Here is a 22,550-nt window from a genome sequence, read left to right on the forward strand (position 1 = left end):
TTTCCTGCAAACAAACGGAGCCTTAGTCCACTTGGATATGAAATTTGAAAACTCATTGGAACCGTCAAATTTGATTTCAATCTCATTTTAGCAAGATGCTTTTTTTTTCCTTGTTATAGATAGCAGTTGTTGTTTGGACTTTGAGCAGTAGCTAGACATCTCCATCATACTGTCATGTCACCTGCTGGCCGGCAAGTGGAACCCCAAGAATGCAATCAAGCGTGTCAATTGATAAGGGGAAAGTGAAAGAATGCATGTGGTTCAAAAAGACAGTTAAAACTTAAAAATACAAATTAAAATTGGATGAAAATATAATATTAAACTTCGAATTACAATTGTTTATCTATCGATTGTTTTTCTTACAGGAAAAAAGTACGACGATTCAGTCGTCTTAAACGATAATGAAACAAAAAAAGAAGCTTGAAAACGACAATTCAGTATTTTTCTTATTTGATTTCCAATTTTTCTTTTTTCCACTCCTTCAATAATTGGCCTAACCATTTAAATGACCATCATTTCCCCAAAGAACAGCTAAACTAAATTATTATGGAATATGGGGTATACCATAAACTTCCAAGGAAAACAAAAATCTCATCATGCAGAGGAAAGACAACCCTATCAACAACCTATCCATTTGCACGTCTCTTCTACCAATAAAGTCACTCTCTTGCGTCCATAGGAAGCTCCCCTGCATATGCTTATGATAACCGCTAAAGCTCATAAATCCTAAAATTCAATTTGAAAATTGTGTAGCCATATATCATAGCCTCCTCTTCTGTTTTCTATCACTTTATCACTAGCTTTTATAATATAAACAGTATGACGAAAAAAATGATATGAATTTTATCCATGTCAGCGTCTCTCTTCCCCCTTTGACCGGAGCTTTCTTTGTTTCCTCAGCCGTATAAATATTAGTCTTTTTGGTGACTCAGAAAACCCATAAATGATAACATACTATGTGCCTTGGTAGAACTGCAGGGTTCTCGATTGGTAGAACTGCAGGGTTCTCGACAGCACATCCAGAGAGAAAGAGAGCTTGTACTGAAAGAGAAAAATGGACTCCATGCATGTATTTGGAGGAGTTGTAGCAGCTTTCTTGTTCGGGTTTGTTATACTCTACAGTTCAAGAGGGAGAGAGAATACCAAAGCTTCAGAGAAAAGTCGAAGCAAGAAAACTTTGAAAAGCTCTGGAAATGGAGCGTGCAGATCAAATTTTGCTGGAAATACTGATGGGATCATCGTAGGTGCTGGTGTTGCTGGTTCTGCTCTTGCTTATGCTCTCGCAAAGGTAATAACCTCTTTCACAATGGTAAATAGTTAACTCTAAGTACCTGATCTTGCTTCTAACTCAAAGATCAAAACCTAGTAAGCAGAGCTATTGTTGTTTTGTGTGCGCTAAGCAACAGCAACCTTGTCTTCTCCTCCAACTGCAGGATGGATGGCGCGTGCAAGTTATTGAAAGAGACTTGACTGAGCCCGACAGAATTGTTGGTGAGCTCCTGCATGCCGGGGGGTGCATTAAATTGGCCGAGTTAGGTCTTGAAGGTGAAGAATTACTAGCTGTAGAAATTTTGTTGAACATACTTTCCGTTCAATTAATCAACAACTACTCTTATTTATGTCCAACATGTTGTGTGGTAGCAGACTGTCTAGATGGGACTGATTCTCAGATAGTCTTCAGTTTTGCTGCTGTTCACAAAGATGGGAAAAGAACCGCAATTTCATATCCCTCCAATACGAGTGGCAGAGGTTTTTACAATGGCCGCTTCATCCAGAAACTGCGTGAAAAAGCTGCATCTCTTCCCAAGTATTCGCCCTTTCCCTGCACCCTATATGAACAGAGTAGCCTGCGAGTATTGAGTTCAATATAACCAGCCATAGACTGAATATACGTTTGTCAGTATCATTTCATGATGTGAAGATTTTTCTTTCTCATATTTCTTTGATCTTTGTCCAGTGTTAAACTCGATCAAGGAACTGTAACATCTCTTGTCGAAGAAAATGGAACTATCAAAGGTGTGCTATACAAAACTAAGGCAGGCCAGGAGTTAGCAGCTTCAGCTTCACTCACAATAGTATGTGATGGTTGTTTTTCAAATTTACGACGCAATCTCTGCAATCCAAAGGTGAAAATCTTGCATTATGAGTAAATTTAGATGTAATTAATGAGAGAAGGCACTATAATTTTTTATTTTGTTGATAAGAATATAGACCAGTAGATATACCTTCCAGGTGAATCTGAAATAATAATTTTATATTACTCTTTAAAATACTTTCTTTGAAAACTTGAAACTTGTTTACACCATGATTACTTTCAGCTTAATTATTACTAATATAATTAGTTAGAATGAGTTGTAAGATTCAAACCTCTGAATATTTTCTGATATTATATCAAAAAAACTAATTTAACCTAAAATTAGTTTAATATTACTCTCTAACACGTGGTGTTACATTTCTTGTAGATTGAAGTCCCATCTTACTTTGTTGGTTTGGTCCTGGAGAACTATAATCTTCCATATGCAAATCGTGCATACTTTATTTTGAAGGATACAATTGTCATAGCTTATCCTATTAGCAGCAATGAAATTCGTTGTTTAATTGATGTACCTGGCTTGAAGCAACCACCTATTGCCAATGGTGAAATGGCAAGCTACTTGAAAACAGTGGTGGCACCTCAAGTATGTATAGTTGCTTGACATAATGTTACTGAATTGAAGCTTATTCTGATTAATTTATAGAGCATGCTTGATCGCGAATTTACTGTTAATAATATCAGAAAGCAAAATGCAAAATGTCTCAAAATGCCAGTCTAAGGCGACATTTTAGCATCTTTGCTAGTTCTTTTTATTCAATATATACATGTTGTTTAAACTAATCCAGAGATCTGCACATTTCAGATGCCACCTGAGCTACACAATGCTTTCATATGTGCAATTGAAAAGGGCAACATAAGAACAATGCCAAACAGAATCATGGCTGCGTCTCCCTCTCCAACCCCTGGTGCGTTTATGATAGGGGATTCCTTGAATATGCGCCACGCTGTAACTGGTGGAGGAATGACTGTGGGACTTTCTGATGTTGTTCTACTGCGAGATCTTCTTAGGCCTCTGAATGATCTTAGTGATGGAGCTGCCATTTGCAAATATCTTGAATCCTTTTACATTCTGCGTAAGGTATCAGCACTTGCATGCATATGCTTATCTAATATTTCTTCTGGCAATCTTCCTCACAACATTTATTGAACAGGAATTGCTTAAAGAAACACAAAATAACCTATTTCTTTGCGGTTTGTAGATACTAATAACTTGCTTGAATTACTCGATTACTATTGGTTGCAGCCAACGGCATTTGCAATAAACACATTGGCAAGCACCCTACACACAGTATTCTCTTCATCGGATCAGGATCCATCAAGGAAGGAAATGAAAGAAGCATTCTTCAATTATTTGAGCCTTGGAGGGGTGTTCTCAGAAGGACTGATGGCTCTTCTGTCTGGTCTAAACCCTGACCCGTTGAGTTTGGTTTTCCACTGCTTTGCCATGCTTGCCTATGCTGTTGGCCGCTTATTGCTTCCATTTCCTACACCAAAACGCATGTTTATTGCGGCAAAACTAATTTTGGTCTGTATCTCCAGCTCTCATTACTCTTACTATCAGAAACTTATTTGTTTGAACTATTATTCTCAACATGAGTTTCCTTGACAAAATTAAATTTTTATTTTTATTTTTGTCATCTTTCAGGTTGGATCAGGCATCATCTTCCCTATGCTAAAGGCAGAAGGAATTAGAGCAACATTCTTCCCGGCAACAATGCCAGCTTACTACAGAACTCCTCCTGTCCAATCCACTGATGATAGAGAAACAGGGAAATAGTTGTTTATTTTATTGGTAAAGGAACCGAATCTTATCAGCAGAATTCCACCTGGTTATTGTTTAATCATACAAGAAACAAATTATAAAACCTGCAGTATTTTAAGATATAGCTAGTTGTTTTTCACTTTTTTTTCTTCTTTTTATAATATAGCAGTACCGTTGTTGTTCGAATTCCCTATAAGCTTTTGAATTCCCGCTAACCATCTTTTGACTATTTCTTTTCTTTTCTTTTTTGCTTCAAAAGAAAAGGGTCCATAAGTCTAATCATGACAGATACCATTTTTTGTTCCATTTTCCAAAGAGGAAAGGGTGCAGAAAGCGATCACATACCAACCAGATGCAAGCAGACTAACTTAACCTGTATAAAACAAAACAACCGAACCATGAAATAGCCAGCTACCCTTCTACACAAAGCTTGCATAACATAATCTGCTTGACATGTACTGGAATGAAACTTAAAACCAACTCAGAAATAATATATTTATTTCATATTAATCGACGTCAATCAGATGTTAATTACATGTTAGTTAGCGTAAAGACATGAGAAGAATCTATAGAAATGAAGACTTGTGCCACTTTACACACATAATTCTATCACCACATTCAATAGCACCATGAATTAAAACAAGATGCCTACCCGTAATTCAATAATATATCGTCATTGAACAAAGGGACTAAGGACGTCCTTAGCGTTAGGATGCTCCCACTCTACCACTGACTCCCACCATTCTTTTGGATATACTTCAATTTTTTGAAGAGAAGACGGAAGAAGATGAATTGGCAACCTTCTCAACTTTTGACAATTGTCTACTATAATTTCTTCGAGGGAATCGCAAATCAGTTTTGCACTGCAAATGCTTTTCAGTTCTGGTAGATTTTTCAATCTCAGAATTCTTAACTTTGGGAGTATGAATTCCACGATGGAATTGGAGCTGCTGCTTTCTTCATCTGTTGTTCCTATTATCTCCTCCATTTTTCTCACAGTGTAGAACTTGAATCCTTTCTAGGTTTACAAGGTTTGACAGCAACACAAGAGGGAACAACTTCTTCATACTCTTACATTTATAGCAATAAAGTTCTTTAAGACCAGAAAATATACCATTATAAGATGGCAACGGTAGTGGAGCAGAGCTGAACCAAGAAGATGAAACCAAGCTCTTCATGCTGTTGCAACCCTTAATGTCGATGCGCTGCAGATCAGTTGCATTCTCTAATGACAAAACATCGCCTAAACCTCTTGCATCGATACATTTACAATACAGTATTTGAATGTTATTTAAGAACATGACCTGAAAATCTCTATCTCTACTGATATTCAAATTACCCAACCCAACTATTCTACATGGATAACAATAATTATTTATTTCGGAATAAAAATCATCGCCCAGTAGTCCCACAAAAATCTTGTACGTGGATAATGAAAGGTTCTTATCCCGAGAGTTCATATACTCCACCAAGTCAGAGTGTTCTTCAAAATGACATTCCAAAATCTCCAACTTCCTCAAGCATCCTACTTCCTTTCCTTTAGCTGTTACTAGAGCATACATTCTTAAATCCCTGAAAGACATAAAGTCCTCTAGTATAAAAACTTGCAGGTGAAATAGTTTAGGTAATATCCCACTAGGAAACTCCTTTTCACCACATCCATTCATTCTAAGATACCTAAGTTTAGATAAACATTCCATGCCTTGAGGCATCTTTTTAAGTGAAGTATGATAGAGATCTAACCTTTTTAGTTCCCTGAGCTTCTTTAATGATGGTACATGCCTTAAGTTCTCACAATTATTCAGCAATAATGCAGTGAGACTCGCCAAATCTGAGACAGAGTTTGGTAAATTCTCAATTTCTGTAGAAGACAGATCAAGAACCTTGAGCCCATTCAATTGCTTGAAAAATGAATCTGCAATGAATTGCAACCAACGATTTTGACATAGCAATAGAGTTGATAGATAGGGACACCTTGGTGAATAGCTGGAAGGAATTTTTTTGATCTTGTTTCGCATTAGTGAGATTCTTGTAAGATTCTCTGTCCACTCCTCTGCATCTGGCAACTCTTCTAATTGCGCACCTGCTTTAACCATGACTTGATATTCGTCTTGCAGTATATGGATGGCCATGTCCCTAATCAAGTCATGCATCTTGACACATCTAATATCATTATGATCCAATTGAGCACTTTCCAATAGGCAGACATATTCAAGTCTATTAAGCATCGCGTTGCCCTCATCAAATGCATCTCCCCTGCTCCTCTTTCCTTTAATAATTCCCTCATCGATCAAATAATCTATCAACTCCTCCCTTGCAATCATATCATCTTCAGGAAATAATGCACAGTACAAGAGACATTGCTTTAGTGCTAAATCACCTAACCGATTATAACTAAACCTCAATAACCTGAATACTTTATCATCTATGTCCCTAAATTCTGATGCTCTCAATTTGTTCAATGTATTTCTCCACTCATGTGGGTCATCCACTCCCCTCAAGCTTCCTGCCACTGCAATAATTCCCAATGGCAAACCAGCACATTCCCCAGCAATATCTTTCGCAATTCCTTCCACTTGTGGTAAGAGTGCTATGTCACGTCCAAGTTTTTCAATGAACAAAGTCCAAGCTTCTCCCTCTGAAAGTAGCTTCACTTTGATTTTGTTGTGGCAAGCCATCCGATTACAAACCGTTTCTGATCTAGTTGTCATAATCAGCTTGCATCCTTTCAACAGCACAGGAATTCCCACTTCATCAAGCTCAAAATTGTGCCACAAATCATCTAAAATGAGAATCCATTTTTGTTTCTTCATTAGTTCTTCTGACAATTTGGCAGCTCTATGCACATCATCATCTTCGTTTGCAAGGTCTAGATGAAGACATTTAGCTATGAGATTCTGCAATCTAGTAATGCTAAAATCTTGAGACACAATCACCCACCAAACATGATCACAAATATCTGGTCTTTGTAGAAGCTCATTATAGATATGTTTGAGTATTGTCGTTTTACCAATCCCCCCCATCCCATAAATGCCAATGGTTGGGACTTTATCATCCATTAACAAAGACCATATCTCCTTCGTATTCTCTTCAAATGCTTGACCCACTGGCTTTGTGGAGCTAGTAGGTAATGGAACTCCTCTAGTCTCACTTGTGTTGTTTTTAAGGCTTGTAGAAGATCTAGCTCCAGCGTCAGGCTGCACTAATCTTCCACTATTCTCCACGCCCTCCTCCTCCACTGGTTCTGTCCTCACTCTAACCATGTTCTGCACATCATACATAACGACATCATTGTTCACTGATGGAGCAAATAGGTGGTCATAATATCTTCCATGATCAAGACACAAAGGATCTGTTGGTTGGGATGAATCTCCTCGAGGCTCATCAGCTTGATTAATTGATGGCCTCTCACAAGAGCTACCTCTCTCCAGATGCTGCACTTGTTCTGTTCTCGCTACAGTTTCAAATGCATCATGCAGACGCTCCACATCCTCATCTTCCTGCATTAAATACGTAGAGATTTCATTCAGCTTCGCCTTTGAAAGGGCAGAGTGTATCTGAACCCAAGTACCATCAGCAAATTGATCCGCTAAATCTGTTCCTTGTGTTGCTTCTCCTCTGTTCTCATGAGCATCAACTCTGAGTCTCCAAGGAGAGACACTTCTGTCAACATGCTGAAAAGATCCTTCACCAGTGTATTCCATGTCATTTTCCGCTTCTAAACGCGAATGAATTCTCTCAGGCCCAACACCTTGTTCCATGCCTTGAACTCCCGCTTGCATCCTTCCAGCATCATTAACATTGCTTAAATTTGCTATGCCTTTATGCCTTTTGTTGCCACCATGCATAGCTAGAAAGGCTGCTTCTTGAACTTCTTGAGGCACCTGACCACAAATGCCAACACCACGCCCTCTATCTCCTGATAAATGCCATTTGATCCTCGAAATGGAAGTACCATTGGCAAATAAATGCCCACAAAACTTACACTTCATGCTTCCATCATTCATATCTTCAACATGATTCCAAAACGGATCATTTGGTCTAACCATTTTGTCCTATAGATAAAAAGGGTCAAAATATTGAATAAAAATTAACGGAAGTACATTAATTGGAAAAGGAAGGTTGAAACTAAAATAATAAGTTACAAACAGCAAAGAAACTATGAAGAAAAGACAATGAATTCAAGGTTAACTTGGGGTCAATTTATTATGAACTCCAGAAGGCATGGAGTGTTACAACTGAGAAAGATCAAATTATCATTTCTGGAAACTGTTGATGATCCTTTCTTCAAAGTTTCTCATTAGAATTTCTACAACTTGTGTTTTACTTGAAAGATTCAAACCATAGTTACATGTGAAAAGCAAAATGAAGAAGATGTATTATAAATAATCTACCTGGATTCAAATTGTTCTTCAAGTGCTTGTTTGCTTAAGTAGTATTCAGGAAGAAAAACAAGAACAGAGAAGAATATATGGTTTAAAAATAACAAGGAATTTGCAAGATGTTTAGCTCCAGATGATTCGATTCAATCAGAAAAGGAAGCACTGATCATCACAAAGGTTTAAGAAATTTGATGAGGGAAATTGGGAAATCAATGGTATAATGAGATGAATGTTACAGTAGCAAAGATTATTGTATAGTTTGACAAGGAAGTTGCTAGGAAGGAAGCCGTAACTTTACCTAGCAAAGTTATATGACAAGATACACCGAAAGAATCAAAGCTAATTGCTGACTAAGTTAACGTGTGGACCCACCCCATTGTTGAAACTTTGAAAAAGCTGACCTGAAAATGTAAGAGCCTGGAGCTTAGCTTGAAGAGCTGAAAGAGCATCTCCGAGAAGCTAAATGAAAAGTTAAAAATAAAAAATTAATATTTTAATTTTTTATTTTATTTTTTCTATTTTAAGGAAAAAGTTAAATAAAATATTAAAATGTTTTTTTTCTTTCATAAATGTTAAGGATTGTAGCAAAGTATTGACAGTCATTATCTGATCCACTCCAACTTCCATTCCCTAAAAATTTAACGAAGAACAGCATTAGCAATAAAAAGAGTTTTATATATAACTTAAAGAAATTCTAGTTATGAATACCTGCTTAGTTCACACCCTGACCTTGAGATATCAGGCAGCAACACAAGTTTAATCGCTCCTAGCTAGGTTCAAAAACTGCCTTTCCTAGTTAGCATTTCCATAATGATTCCTGAGCAGTAAGCATCCTATTCCTTTTAGTTTTACAACTAGTTTCGTCGTCCAAGCTTTGTTATGGGTTCGGATTTGAGGTGTCAGCAACGTTCTTATGAGCATAATTTATATATATATATATATATATATATATATATATATATATATATATATATATAATAAAAAAAAAAAAAAACAGAAGGCGTATATGGTTATTATAAAGCATAATCTTGCAAAGTGTGAGTGCTTTTTTGCCTCTGTGACATGGATATGGCGTAGAAATTATAGAGAATCTGTGAGTTCCGGTTGGGTATATAACTTGGTGTGCCTCTCATTAGTGATAAAGTTAAATGCTGTTTATTGCACGCTGCTTGGGAAATACAACACCATTTCACAGCAGTGGAGTTCCACAACCTTGAAACGAAACCATCATTACAGTGATGTAATTTTGTTTCCAGCAAAAAGCAACACTCAACATCATTTTTCAAAAGGGTTGAAGACAACAACTGACGCTGTGAAATGGAATAAGTTGATGAGTGACCTCAAATATTCATAGAAATAAATGGAATATTCCAGGCTGTAATCTTCATAGAAAGAAATACAAAAGCTTGAAAAACATCAGAGCACGTCAAGTTACTGAGAGGCCCTCCATTCCTCTCTTTCCCTATCAATCTGTTCTTGCAGATCATTTGTGTATGTCCCAAGTTCATGTTTGTTCCCAAGACTTAACTTAATTCCCCACTAGAATCATATTACTGATTTCCTCAGAATCAGCCAGTCTCTCTTGTGCTGCGTGATCATAATTGGCAAGGAGTCTGTGGTTAAATCTTTCAATAGCTGAGGTCATTGAGTCTTCTGAAGCAACATCAATTGACCCGTGAAGGCTTCCACCATTAACAAATCTTTTCATTTTTCTCCTTCCACGGCGAACAGTCATGGTTCGGCTCTGTTTCCCTTGTAACACCAACATTACTGCTGCTGAACTAATAGAAAGGCCTGGGCTGAATTGCTTAGTTGGAATATTTGGAAGGAAGCCCATCGGAGTTAGTGGCCCAAATGTACAAGGTCCGTTCCACCCTATACAAACGGGGGAGATGTTGAACGTTGGGCTTGTAACGGTGAGTCCAGATTCACATTTATTAAGAACAGCCCTGCTTGAATGGACAGAAGTGATTCAGGGACAATAACGTCTTTGGGGACGTAGGCAGCTGAAGCTACAATAGAGTCAGCCGCAATTTCAGGGTTGAAATCTTGATTTCTTCCATCTAATTGAATCTTTACACATAATTCCAGATTTTTTTTTATTTCCTCTCAAATTTTTCTGTACTTCCTTTCTCATATTTTATTAACTTAAGTGAGCAAAAGAATGATTTAAAGATTTGGAGAATTTTTTCTGCATCCAAAAATTTTAATGAATTGTTTTATCTTATAAGAAAAGCGCGTATTAGATATAAAATTATTCTTGTATAAAGGGGTCGTTTTTTTTTCTTTCTTAGAATAGCACTGCTGCATGCCACACATCATCAGAGTTCTCCTAAACCATTTAAAATTATCGTAGGTGATCCAATCATTTATGAGTTAAATGGTTTTCTAGGAAAGTGTCTGGCTGGTCTTTGGAGGTAATTGGACGTTTTATGAGTGCTTATATAAAGAACTTTTAGACCGATGGATTCTCAATGCAATGCCCAATTGAGTCTGGAGATAACAGTGAATTAAGCTGAAAAGAGTCATGGTTTGGCTGTGTCTTGTGACTGGGGGCTTGCTCTGTTTCCTTCAATTCATTTTTTCCTCTTGTTCAAAAACTTAAATCTCTCTCGGTTTTTTTTTTCCTCTCTATTCAAGCGATTTTGCTTCAATTTCTAGTTCTATTTTCATCTTCAAAGTTTAAAAGGTATATATTATGAATCAACTTAATGATTTTCTATTTTTCATTTTTTCTTTGATTTATTAACCATGTATTTTCGTTTTTTTTTGTTTTTTTGTTTGTATGTAGATAAAGTTTAAAAGTAGACACACTATTAAGGTAAGCTTTTTTCATTCCTATAGTCTATAGTTTTTTTTATTAATTTGTTGTCTTTTTTATTGTTTTTATTGCAATAATAATTGATTGTTTTGTTGAATTTTAATTTTTATTGTTGAACTTGCATTTAAATGTTGATTGGATATATAGGATTAAATTTAATTGTTTTATCTCGATTTTATTGTATATATTGCATAATAGAGTGTTTGATTATTTTGTTGAATTATAATTGTTATTGTGAAATTTATATAGATGTTAGTTGAATATATAGAAATAATTTTTTTCTATATTTTATTTTTAAATTTGTGTAGATGCTTTGAACAAAATCAACTGCACGTCCTGAGCACATGGTCACGGCTAATTCTTCTAACAGCAATGATGACATGTCATTAGGTGCCGACTAAGAAGAAGCACTTGCGGCAACTCATAACATTGTCTTTTCCAGTGCAGTTCCACAACGTAGAAGCAATGTCCCTTCATAGTTGGGTCAATGCTCCTACAAGTACAAGACACATTGAAAGGATAACCTTTTAATGCAAGTGTGTTTTGATTTGATTTTTTTTTTACTTATAATGTAATTTGTGAACAACTAGTTAACATTTCATTAATTTTATTGATTTTTAGGTTCACAAATATTAAAGCCACTCGAATAATAACATTGATGTTTAAATCATTGATAGAGATTTCATTGTTTCAATGGAATGAGGTTTCAGACATCCTAATTGCAAACCTTACATCAATACATGGTTTAAAAGATTTGAGGTTAGTGTTAACTTCAAATTTTAACTATTTTTAATGTTATATTGAAATTATTGATTTATTTTAATAAAATATTTATACATAGAACAAATTCAAGTAGGATAACATAGATAATAATGTTGAGAGGAGTGTGTGGGAGAATTACACTGCAACCAGGTAACATAAAAAAACAATACGATATTTTTTAAAAAACAAATTATATATTAAAATCTAATTTGTTATTAACTCATATAAAATACTTTTGTATCATGTAGGTTTTCGTAACTTTTGGTGTGAAGCGCAAAAAAAAGCAAAAATATACTATAGGGATAATGCTTTACCAGGTGGGAATGACGTGTTGGTTTGAAGGGATTTCAGGCTACCATACATCCCAAAGGCTATATAGGCGCAATATATTCAACACGTGACATCTGAACGTTCACACAACAGTTTGGTGCCGAGAATTGGAAACTTCAAATTCATGGTTCGGTTATCACGCACATCAGCAGCTCATTTTCATTCGTTGCACATACGAAGCGGATGGTAAGATTAATTTTAATGTCATTTAGGATTAATTAATTTGTTATTTATAAATGTATTTAACTTGCAATATTTTTTTTTCTTACATGCTACTTCTCTTGGACGTGAGTCGAACCCAATTGAGCTTTTTGTAGAGATACGTGTGTAGAGTGAAGACTGTCAAAAAAGGGTGCAACATTTCATAAAAAACCACACTTAACACTTCGTTGTATGTTCGTTTAACCATTTTCTTTCGTAAGTTATTATTTTCTTGAATTGAATTTAATGATTTATTTTTTTAATTTTCAAGAGACATATAATAGCCAGTTGAAGAAGAGATATGGGGACGATTATTGGAACCCCCTAGATTTCGATTTGGATTTATGGATGGAAGCAGGATCCTCTGGTGGACTCGATATAAATCGGGTATATAGACTTTCTAACTCTATGTTTGAGAACTTGAGGATGTCCCATAATGTCTCAACCATTGGGAATAATTCCATCAACATATTTCCAATGAGAAAAAAAAAAAAATTAAGTGCATTTTTCATCTATAAAACCATCAGTTTTTAATTTATATATGCTGATTAGCACAACTATGGAGGCCATGTGCCACGTCCTGAAAGTTTTTTGACTAGTTCTAGCACAAGATTGATATGGTTCATGTTGTTTTTTCTGTGGATTTGTTTCGGCTAACCCCTTGCATAGCTGTCTTATAATATTTTCACCATCAAATCTCTTAAAATCACTTTTCTGTTTTAATTTAGTCTCTTACAAATCTCTACACATAATTTTTTTTTTTTTTTTTAAAATTTCCTCTCAAATTTACTATACTTCCTTTCTCATATTTTATTAACTTAAATGAGTAAAAAGATGATTTAAAAGTTTGGAGAGTTTTCTCTACGTTCAAAAACTCTAATAAATTATTGTATCTTACAAGAAAAGCATATTAAATGCAAAATTATTCTTGTACGAAAGAGGCATTTTCTTTTTTAGAATAGCCCTGCTGGGTGCAACACCAGGTTTCTCCTAAACCTTCATAAATTCTTAATTTCAACCATTTAAAATCATCGCAGGAAACCCAATCCTTTATGAGTTAAATGGTTTTCTAGGAAAGTGCCTGGCTGGTTTTTGGAGGTGATCGGACGTTTTATGAGTGCTCGTCTAAAGAACTTCGAGACCGATGGATTCTCAATGCAATATTGTCCAATTGAGTGTGGAGATAACAGTGAATTAAGCTGAAAAGAAGAGAAGAAATATTATAGTAAGAGCAAAAATCTCAGGTCCTAACACGTACGCCTCTGTCGTTCAGCTATCTCCTTGTTCACCAAGTCGTTGCCCTTTAATGATTATCTCCTTGAGCAGACATTGACAATGTGAAAATATACAATAATTAATTATTAGTGATGTCAATCCGCTTAGCTCATTGAGCTGACATGCACATTGGGAGACCGTACAATAATTAATATGTTCTTTAGGCGCTAATGAAGCTTTACCTTTAATTCAACAATGTATTAATCACGATTTTTTAATGAATTTGATATTTATGATCCAGTCTCACTTGGCAAGGAGTCTGTGGTTAAATCTTTCAATAGCTGAGGTCATTGAGTCTTCTGAAGCAACGCCAACTGACCCATGAAGGCTTCCACCATTAACAAATCTTTTCATTTTTCTCCTTCCATGGCTAACAGCGGTTTGGCTGTGTCTTGTGATTGGGGGCCTGCTCTGTTTCCCTTATAACACCAACATTACCGCTGCTGACCTAATAGAAAGGCTTGGGCTGAGTAGCTTAGTTGGAATATTTGGAAGGAAGCCCATCAGAGTTGAGTTGCCCAAATGTACAAGGTCCAGCCCACCTTTTCCAAACGGGGGAGATGTCGAACGTTGGGCTTGTATCGGTGAGTCCAGATTCACATTTATTAAGAGCAACCCTGCTTGAATGGACAAAAGTGACTCAGGATAATAAGTTTTTGTATTTTAAAAATATTTTTTAAATTTTTTAATTTTTTTTAAGATAATATTTTTTTAATATTTTTAAATTATTTTGATATGTTAATGTCAAAAATTATTTTTTAAAAAATATTATTTTAATACATTTTCGAATAAAAAGTACTTTGAAAAAGCAACTGCAACCACACTTCCAAACAATATCACAAATGTTTGTTTGAGAACGTGGTTGTGATTGTATTTTAAAGTGATTTTTATATAGAATTATATCAAAATAATTTTTTTTTTATTTTTTTAAAGTTATTTTTGATATCAGCACATCATGATCTAAAATCACTAAAAAAATATTAATTTAAGACAATGAAAAAATTAATATTAATCTAAAATTTAATTTTTTTAAAAAATATTTTTGAAACACAAAAATAAACAAGGTCTAAGTAGGAGTAGTTGTTGAATGGCTGGAGACGACGTGGCAGTTGAGGGGAATAAATATTAAAATAATTTTTTTATTTTAAAAAAATTATTTTTGCATTAACACGTTAAAATAATTTTTTAAAACATAAAAAAATAATTTTTTAAAAAATAAAAATTTAATATTTTTTTAAAATATTTTTAGGAAAAAAAAAAAACGGTGCCAATCTCTTTTGACATAAGTTTCATACATAGTTCTATGATAACAGCGAGTTCATTCAGGGAGGCACCTCCAGAGATAATTGATGTGCTGGTGGAAAAGAGAGGATTATGTTCAGCGGGCAGCCAAAGCAATCTTGTCATTTTTTTTTAGCATTTATTTGAGTTATGTAATAATTATTTTTTAAAGTAATTTTTATTTTGATATGTTAAAATAATATTTTTTTTTTATTTTTTAAAAATAATTTTTAATATCAACACATAAAATAATTTAAAAATAAAAAAACATTAATTAATTTTTTTTAAATATTTTAAAATGAAAAAAAAAAAAAAGTTTTGGTGAGACGAAATCAATTAGATGGAAGAAATCAAGATTTAAACCCTGAAATTGCGGCTGACTCTATTCTAGCTTCACCTGCATAGCTGTATCCCTCTAACGTGGCAACCCTGTTGATAACAAAAGCACCTAATACAAAAGCACCAACTATGGAGACCATTGTTGTTCAGCTTATCTCACTGCTCAGCAAGTCGTTGCCCTTGCGGCCAGCAATACAATAATTAATTATTGGTGATGTCAATCCGCTTAGCTCATTGAGCTGACGTGTACATTGGATGACCGTACAGTAATTAATATGTTATTTAGGTATTAATTAAACAATTAATGTATTAATTATTTTTCTTTGATGTCGGTGTGAAAGCAGCTCAATTTAATCTGATGACGTTTGACAATGGCAACCTAAGTTTCAATCATGTTCTAAGCATATTCAAGAAAAACATTAAGAAGAAAAAAAAAGACAATACTTTTGTTGCTAAGCTACAGTACGAAGCCACAGTAGTGCTATAAAAGGGGAGAGAAGCAGATGCTCAAGTTGTAGTGAAGCAGAAATAGTCACAGACTAAATAGTTTTATTTCAGTTTTCACAAGATGGGTGAGCACTTCATTAACCCTATAACTAGAGTTGTAATCATAGAGATTAGACTCTGTAATAATCAAAGCTAATTTTTTTCTTGTTGTTCTTAGGGAATGGAAGTTCGAGTGGATCAGGTCCTGATGATCAAGGCTTTGAAACAATCCTCAGCATTGACGGGGGAGGAGTGCGAGGAATCGTTCCTAGCGTAGTCCTTACTGCTCTAGAAGCCAAGCTTCAGGTTCTTGAATCCATCAAAAACTTTAGTGTTACCCTCTTGCTACTTTTAATAACATCGATCAGAGAAGCCTTATACTAATTGCTATTTTTGTTGTATGTATGTATAGAAGTTGGATGTGGATAACAAGGATGCGAGGATTGCAGATTATTTTGACTTTGTTGCTGGGACAAGCACAGGAGGTCTTATGACTGCCATGCTCACTACTCCGAATGCTGAAGAACGACCAGCTTTTGCAGCAAAAGACATTGTCCAGTTTTATCTGGACAAGAGTCAACTCATATTTCCTCAAACCACCGAACAATACGAAGACGATGAACTTTTCGATGATGAAGCTGCGATCAAATCTGTCCTGGATGAAGCAAGAAACCAGATCCAGCAATATAATAATGAAATGAGGTGAATTAAATCAAAGGGTCGGGATTGTGCACTTAATTTTTATTTAAACAATATATATCGTGACAAAATACCAACATAATTTTTTTTTCAGAGAAAAAAGTTTGAATTCTGCATAATTAAATCGATGTGATTCTCTTAAACAGGAATATATTTGTAGATCCTATCATTTCTGCATTAGAGTTTCTTTTAAAGTGGGGATTGCTTCCTAGCTTTATCCGTAAGAAACTTCGGGGTCTACTTTCTCCAAGGTATGATGGCGTCAAACTACATGAGATAATTAAGGAGGAAGTGGGACAGAAACTTCTCAGTGATGCTCTGACTAACGTGATAATCCCCACTTTCGACATCAAGCATTTTAAGCCAGTCATATTCTCCAGCTTAAAGGTCATTGATTCTTCTTAATTATCTAATAAACACATACCAATATTCCGGAAGGTGCTACACACACACACACACACACACACATATAGTGATCTCATGCATCTTCTATATATTGTGAATAAAATTGCAGGCAAAACGTGAGAAATCAACGGATGGAATAGCAGACGTTTGTATTGGCACGTCTGCAGCGCCATATTACTTCCCTCCATATTATTTTAAAACAAATGTTGATTTCAACTTAGCTGATGGCGGTCTTGCAGCCAACAATCCTGTAAGTTAAGGGTTGCTATATGTCGCTATACAGGTGTTGTTAACGTTGCTAAGTGGATCTAAAACTCTCTGGAACACTTGGGTTGAGTTTTGTGTACTTGCTTAACTGTCAGAATGCTTTCTTTCAATTAATGTTATAAATTTTATCAGTCATTGCTAGCCGTGTGTGAGGTGATGAAAGAACAAAAGATGGATGGTCGTAAGCTTCTTATTCTTTCACTTGGAACTGGAGCAGCTGACCAGAGTGACAGGTATGTGGTTGGAGATCCCAGCAAATGGGGCCTCTTAAGATGGCTTTGGTATAGGGAGAACAACGGCAGCCCATTGATTGATATCTTGACAACTGCACCAGATGAGATGATTTCGACGTATATATCCACAATCTTTCAATATTGTGGTTGGGAAGATAACTATTATCGGCTTCAGGTATTAGTGACTCACATTTTAAATATTTTCCAACTATATATATATATATATAGCTGTGTAGAAATTAAGGAAAACATTTCCAAAGACTTACCTCAGTACTTATTTAAAATGGAGAGTTTCAGTCACAGTCTTTATCATGCACTTGTATTTCATGCTCAAATGATGTGCTGCAATTTGATAATTAACACTATTTTCAGGCTGAGATGAAACTCTCTGAGGCCAAGATGGACGATGCAAGCATAGAAAATCTGAACAATCTCGTGAAGATCGGTGAAGATCTTGCAGCGAAGCACGATGCCGAACTTGAAGCGTAAGAACTTGATTAAATGATAATTTTTTATAATATTTATTTTTTCTTCGGACACCCAAATCAATAGGATTGATCATTATGTGGGTCTAATTTTGCAATCTTTGCATTGATTTTGTGCAGCCTTGCGCAAAAATTGATTGAGAACCGGAAAGCTCGCAATATGGCAAGCATGGCTGTTTGATGATTTGTCAAGTACACAAATGTTTCTCCTTTGAAGAAACTATGATATATATCTACTCATTTTTATAGCATATGTTTTGATGATTTGTAAAATAATTGGAGGCCTGCAATAACGTTAGTGCTGGGGTCAACATGATGACGTCGAGGGCATCGTTGCAAGACATAAGACATATATTGTGTGTTTCTTCTTTTGTGAGTTTGTGTGGAGCGATGAGTTTCGTGTTCCAGTTGTGTCAAAGTTCGAGTTTCATGATTCTTTTAATTAAATCTTTGAGATTTTAAAATTAATCTTGATAAGCCCTTGAGATTTTAAATTCTGATGTCTGTTAGCTACTAGGTAGATAGAAACAAAATAATAGCGTTCAAAAGCACCCGTACAGGCAATTAGAACACATGCATCTGTAAACTCTAACTCTAATCCCTTTGCATATATTATCTTACCTTTCTTTAAAAAAGAAAGATCTTCTCCAAAACATTGTATATCCTCCCCTCCAAGAAGTTTTGGCTAGAGACCTATTTTTATCTATGTTTCAAAAAGGAAATTTTGTTTTTCTTCATGACAAAAGATGATGCGGATCTCCATAATTGGGCAAGTAGATCATCAATAACCATACAAAAGCTTTTGTTATCAAGACTTTTTTTTTTTCTTTTTTTTTTTAATTAATGTGAGTGTTTGGGTAATTAGCTTGTACGCACTGCAATTAATTCCACGGGCCTGAAGTTAATGACCATATAAGTCTATAGTGGCTCTAAGGTTTGTGGGACTTGAACTGGTAACCCCTAGAGAATAAACTTGAAGTCTGATCAATTAAGCTACACCCCTCAAGATTGTTATGAAGACTTTCTTGATTATATGAGAAAAAGGAATTTGAAATCTAAACATTATTAATGTGATTATCTTCTCAAATGATGGAACAATTTAGATGCCAAGCAAGGGAGATGTGTGTGACTTAATTATTTAATTGTAGCAATGATAGCAAAAACTTTTAAGTAACTAGATCTAGAGATCTAGAATAAACATATTTTAAAAGACATGTTCTGTTATTCAATGACAATTCAAAATTGTCTTCACATGGCAATTGTAAGAAAGATTCATGATTTTGGGTCGAAGTACTAATTCAAATATCGAACATATATGATCGTGGTTTAAACATTGAATTCTTCTAGATATTTGTAATATAGTCCACTAGTGCAAAATTGTATTATCAATATTAATTATGAATTATGTAATATCTATAGAGAGCAGGTTTCTTGTTCCTTTTTGTGATTCTCATTTTTTAAATTGTCCTAACTAGGCTTTCATTCTTCTTCTTCTTTTCCTGTTAAAAAATAATTCTCAAGGGCAATTTATTTTAATTTCTTATGGGTAAATAGTTTTTTAAGATTTGAGTTTGAGGACGTTTGGTAATGAGGTTACGTTTGTATTTTAAATAAAACGCAGATGCAACTCATTTGGTGAAGGAAAAAAACAATTTATTATTCATGGTTCCATAGCATTTTTGTGTCCAAAACGCAAGGGAAAGAAAAGTTAGCAAGTGCTCCTTCCTGCGCACTGTTCCTGCTCATTAATTAGCATGAACAATGTAGCATGCTGCACTGTTTATGCTAATTAATTAGCATGATTCACGTGAATAGTGTAGCTAGCTTCACTGTTCTGGTGAGACCGGTTCCGGTTCAAAGGTCAAAATGCATTGAACCAGGTCCGACCCAGTAAAATAAAAAATAAAAATTATTTTTTATTTTTTTTATTGTGTTTTATTTGAAAAACTAGTGTTTAACATTATTCAATGACACTATATAAATTAGACAGAGATCGCATGATGACGTAGCAATTGCAGAATTTGATTGCAATCCCAATTTTATTCTTGATTATATTTTACCTGATGTTGTTGCACGCTTAAGAAACCAAAAAAAATATAGTCCTTATCGGATGTATTTCATACGTGATGAAATTGTAAATAGTTTAATGAAACAATAAAAAATATTTTATATAAAGTATTATTTATTTAATGATGTAATAACAATAGTTAAATCTACAATATTTAAATTAAAAACCATCAATATTAATATATTTTTTAAAATTATTTTATAACCTCAATTTCAAAAGCATTATTAACCAACACATATTAAACTACTTTTTGCTTAATCTTAATTTTAACCATAATTTTAATCAAACATATATTTTTTTACCAACCTCAACTAAAAGTAATTTTTATAAAATAATTTTTTTCAAATCACAACCATAACAACAACCACAATATCAAACACACTCAAGTATTCTATGAGAAAGTAGTGGGATAGTTCTAAAATCTCATCCAGTAAGTAAAGAAATATAAAAAAATAAGTACAATCAATCATATAAAAACATACATGGAATTTACGTGGTTCAACACCTTATAATCTTCTATTTTTTTTTTTTTATAGTGAATATCTATAAATAGAAGATTACAAAGTGTCGCATAAAAATTAACTAAAATTCAAAAGTAACCCAACACTTTTTTTTTGTCCTCCCTCTAGCCAAAAAAGTATAAAGAATGGAAGCACATACAAAGAAGTCTTACCTTGAACTATGATAATTTTAGACTTTGATATGGACTAAGTATATAGCTATTTATTTTGTCACTTGAACCTATAATTTAAGACAAACCTAACAAATCTCAATTTGTCTTAAATTGAGAAAACTTTTGAAACTTGAATTCCTCTTTAATCACCTCCACCAAGCACCTCTCAAGTACTACACAAACCAATTAAGTTTAAACAATTATTGAACTTCATTGTAGAGATAGACTTCATTAACATATTCGATTGATATCTAGATTGAAGTGATATCTCACATCAATATGTATGGTCTTTTCATGGTATATTCGATTCTTGATCAAATGAATAGAGCTCTAACTATTACTATGCATAACAATCAACTTATGTAACAAATAGCAATTACCAACCAAACCTTCCAGCTATAAATCTTCTTTAATTACCTCTTTCAATGTTATATATTTACCCTCTATTTTAAACAAGGTAATAGTGGATTGCAGAATTTCTTTTCAACTAATAACACACCTTAAAAGAATTAAAGCATAACTTGTTGGTGACCTCTTGTCCAATTCACAACGTAATTTGAATTTATAAAATTCTCAACATTACTTCTAGTGCTATAATCGTTGTCATCTACCAAAACAACTTATGTAATACATCAAAGATAACAAAAGTATCAATTCAATGGCCTAATAATGAAGTTTACCAAGATTTTTCACAAGCATATTGGCCATATTAATTTTATGTGAATGGTCCAGATAAGTGCAGATTATATCTTCATATATAATGCTTCCAATTATATTAGCATATGAAACACCTGACATGTGCTTCTTCTCCATCTCAATTTTTGGTGGTAAAGTTAAAGATAACCTAAAATGGAATGCAAGAACAATATTCTTTAACTTGCGGTCTTGAATATCAAATGTTTAAGTATCTTCTCAAGATATTTTCTTTGTAACGAATATATAACTTGCTAAAACTTCCATCTCTATGTAACTTCACATCCAAAATCTTCTTGGTTGCGTCTAAATCTTTCATTTCAAAATTATCACTCAATTGATTTTTAAAATCGTTGATCAAACACATGTTCTTGGAGATAATCAATATATCATCAATATATATACATAATATATATATCATCAATAAATACACAAATGAACCATTAAAAGCTTTCTAAAATATATACAACTATTATAAATTATGAAACATACATAATAAATACATATTATTAATAAAATTCAATGTTAATTAAACAACATTTTTTCTAACAAAAGGATATATACATAATATATATATTCAATTTCTAGTGACCATTTATAAATCATAGATTATGGCAGCACAAGTTCAGTTAAATGAACGGGATAAGTGAAGTAGACAAGCATCCACAAATGAATAAAAACTCAAGCCGACAACCTGCACCATTTCACATTGCAGTATTCTTCAATCATTGTAAGAGTTACTAAGTGGCCATTTCACATTGCATTATTCTTCCATTATTGAATCTCGATTTTTTTTAAAAAATAATCCTAATTCTTAAATTTAATTTAATGTTTGGTTGAGGGAACTCTAATGGGTAATATAAAAACCATACGTAAATAGAAAATTCGTACTTAAATAGAATAAGACTTAATTTAATTCTTATACTTTTTAATATAGATCTCTTTATTTAATAAATTTTATTCAATTCTAAAACATAATTTACTCTAATTCCTTCTTTTATTTTTAATTGTTTCTTATTATTAAATTATATAAATAATTTATTGTTTATTTGAGCAATTGATGTTTCTATATACATTTGATGAAAATTAAACTTTTAATACAATTATATTTTTATAAAGTATTTTTAAAAATTGAAATATTTATATGTGTGTGATAAAAAAATATTAAAAAAATAATAAATTAAATTAAAATAAAATATATTGTTTATAATCAAGCCCAATCACTACTAGGATTGGAATCAAGCCTAGAACCCTCGGCTGAAATATTAGTTTTTGGCTTTATTTTCTTAAAAG

The 22,550-nt window shown here is 33.7% G+C and overlaps 3 protein-coding genes across 3 annotated transcripts; 2 read left to right on the forward strand and 1 right to left on the reverse strand.

The window, feature by feature from the left end:
* The first annotated feature begins 560 nt into the window (after nt 1–560).
* LOC118040992 (squalene monooxygenase SE1) lies at nt 561–4,075 on the forward strand. The gene is made up of 8 exons (XM_035048085.2): nt 561–1,288; nt 1,434–1,545; nt 1,645–1,807; nt 1,958–2,126; nt 2,463–2,678; nt 2,898–3,173; nt 3,339–3,620; nt 3,741–4,075. The coding sequence occupies exons 1-8, from the start codon at nt 1,055–1,057 to the stop codon at nt 3,870–3,872; spliced, it is 1,584 nt and encodes a 527-aa protein (XP_034903976.1). The 5' UTR covers nt 561–1,054; the 3' UTR covers nt 3,873–4,075.
* An 11-nt stretch (nt 4,076–4,086) lies between these two features.
* On the reverse strand, nt 4,087–8,657 carry LOC118040981 (disease resistance protein RFL1-like). Its single transcript, XM_073406991.1, has 3 exons — nt 8,252–8,657; nt 5,601–7,912; nt 4,087–5,429 (listed from the first exon to the last, which is right to left on the reverse strand). Exons 2-3 carry the CDS (start codon nt 7,904–7,906, stop codon nt 4,817–4,819), a joined length of 2,919 nt encoding a protein of 972 aa, XP_073263092.1. The 5' UTR covers nt 7,907–7,912; nt 8,252–8,657; the 3' UTR covers nt 4,087–4,816.
* Nucleotides 8,658–15,694: 7,037 nt separating this feature from the next.
* LOC118040985 (patatin-like protein 2) lies at nt 15,695–18,004 on the forward strand. The gene is made up of 8 exons (XM_035048077.2): nt 15,695–15,820; nt 15,913–16,040; nt 16,147–16,436; nt 16,580–16,820; nt 16,948–17,088; nt 17,238–17,513; nt 17,711–17,823; nt 17,944–18,004. The coding sequence occupies exons 1-8, from the start codon at nt 15,817–15,819 to the stop codon at nt 18,002–18,004; spliced, it is 1,254 nt and encodes a 417-aa protein (XP_034903968.1). The 5' UTR covers nt 15,695–15,816.
* Nucleotides 18,005–22,550: the final 4,546 nt, after the last annotated feature.

This window comes from Populus alba, chromosome 19 (genome assembly GCF_005239225.2).
Source record: "Populus alba chromosome 19, ASM523922v2, whole genome shotgun sequence".
Classification (NCBI taxonomy): Eukaryota; Viridiplantae; Streptophyta; class Magnoliopsida; order Malpighiales; family Salicaceae; genus Populus; species Populus alba.

Bases quoted from the DNA above. Each gene is read 5' to 3' on its own strand.
- LOC118040981 (XM_073406991.1), bottom strand. From the start codon at position 7,906: ATGGTTAGACCAAATGATCCGTTTTGGAATCATGTTGAAGATATGAAT. The intron at 5,430-5,600 runs GTTAGATCTCTA...TATGTCTTTCAG, and splicing joins AAGCTCAGGGAACTAAAAAG to GGATTTAAGAATGTATGCTC.
- LOC118040992 (XM_035048085.2), top strand. From the start codon at position 1,055: ATGGACTCCATGCATGTATTTGGAGGAGTTGTAGCAGCTTTCTTGTTC. The intron at 1,546-1,644 runs GTGAAGAATTAC...GTGTGGTAGCAG, and splicing joins GGCCGAGTTAGGTCTTGAAG to ACTGTCTAGATGGGACTGAT. The intron at 3,621-3,740 runs GTCTGTATCTCC...GTCATCTTTCAG, and splicing joins TTGCGGCAAAACTAATTTTG to GTTGGATCAGGCATCATCTT.
- LOC118040985 (XM_035048077.2), top strand. The intron at 16,821-16,947 runs GTCATTGATTCT...ATAAAATTGCAG, and splicing joins TCATATTCTCCAGCTTAAAG to GCAAAACGTGAGAAATCAAC. The intron at 17,514-17,710 runs GTATTAGTGACT...CACTATTTTCAG, and splicing joins ATAACTATTATCGGCTTCAG to GCTGAGATGAAACTCTCTGA.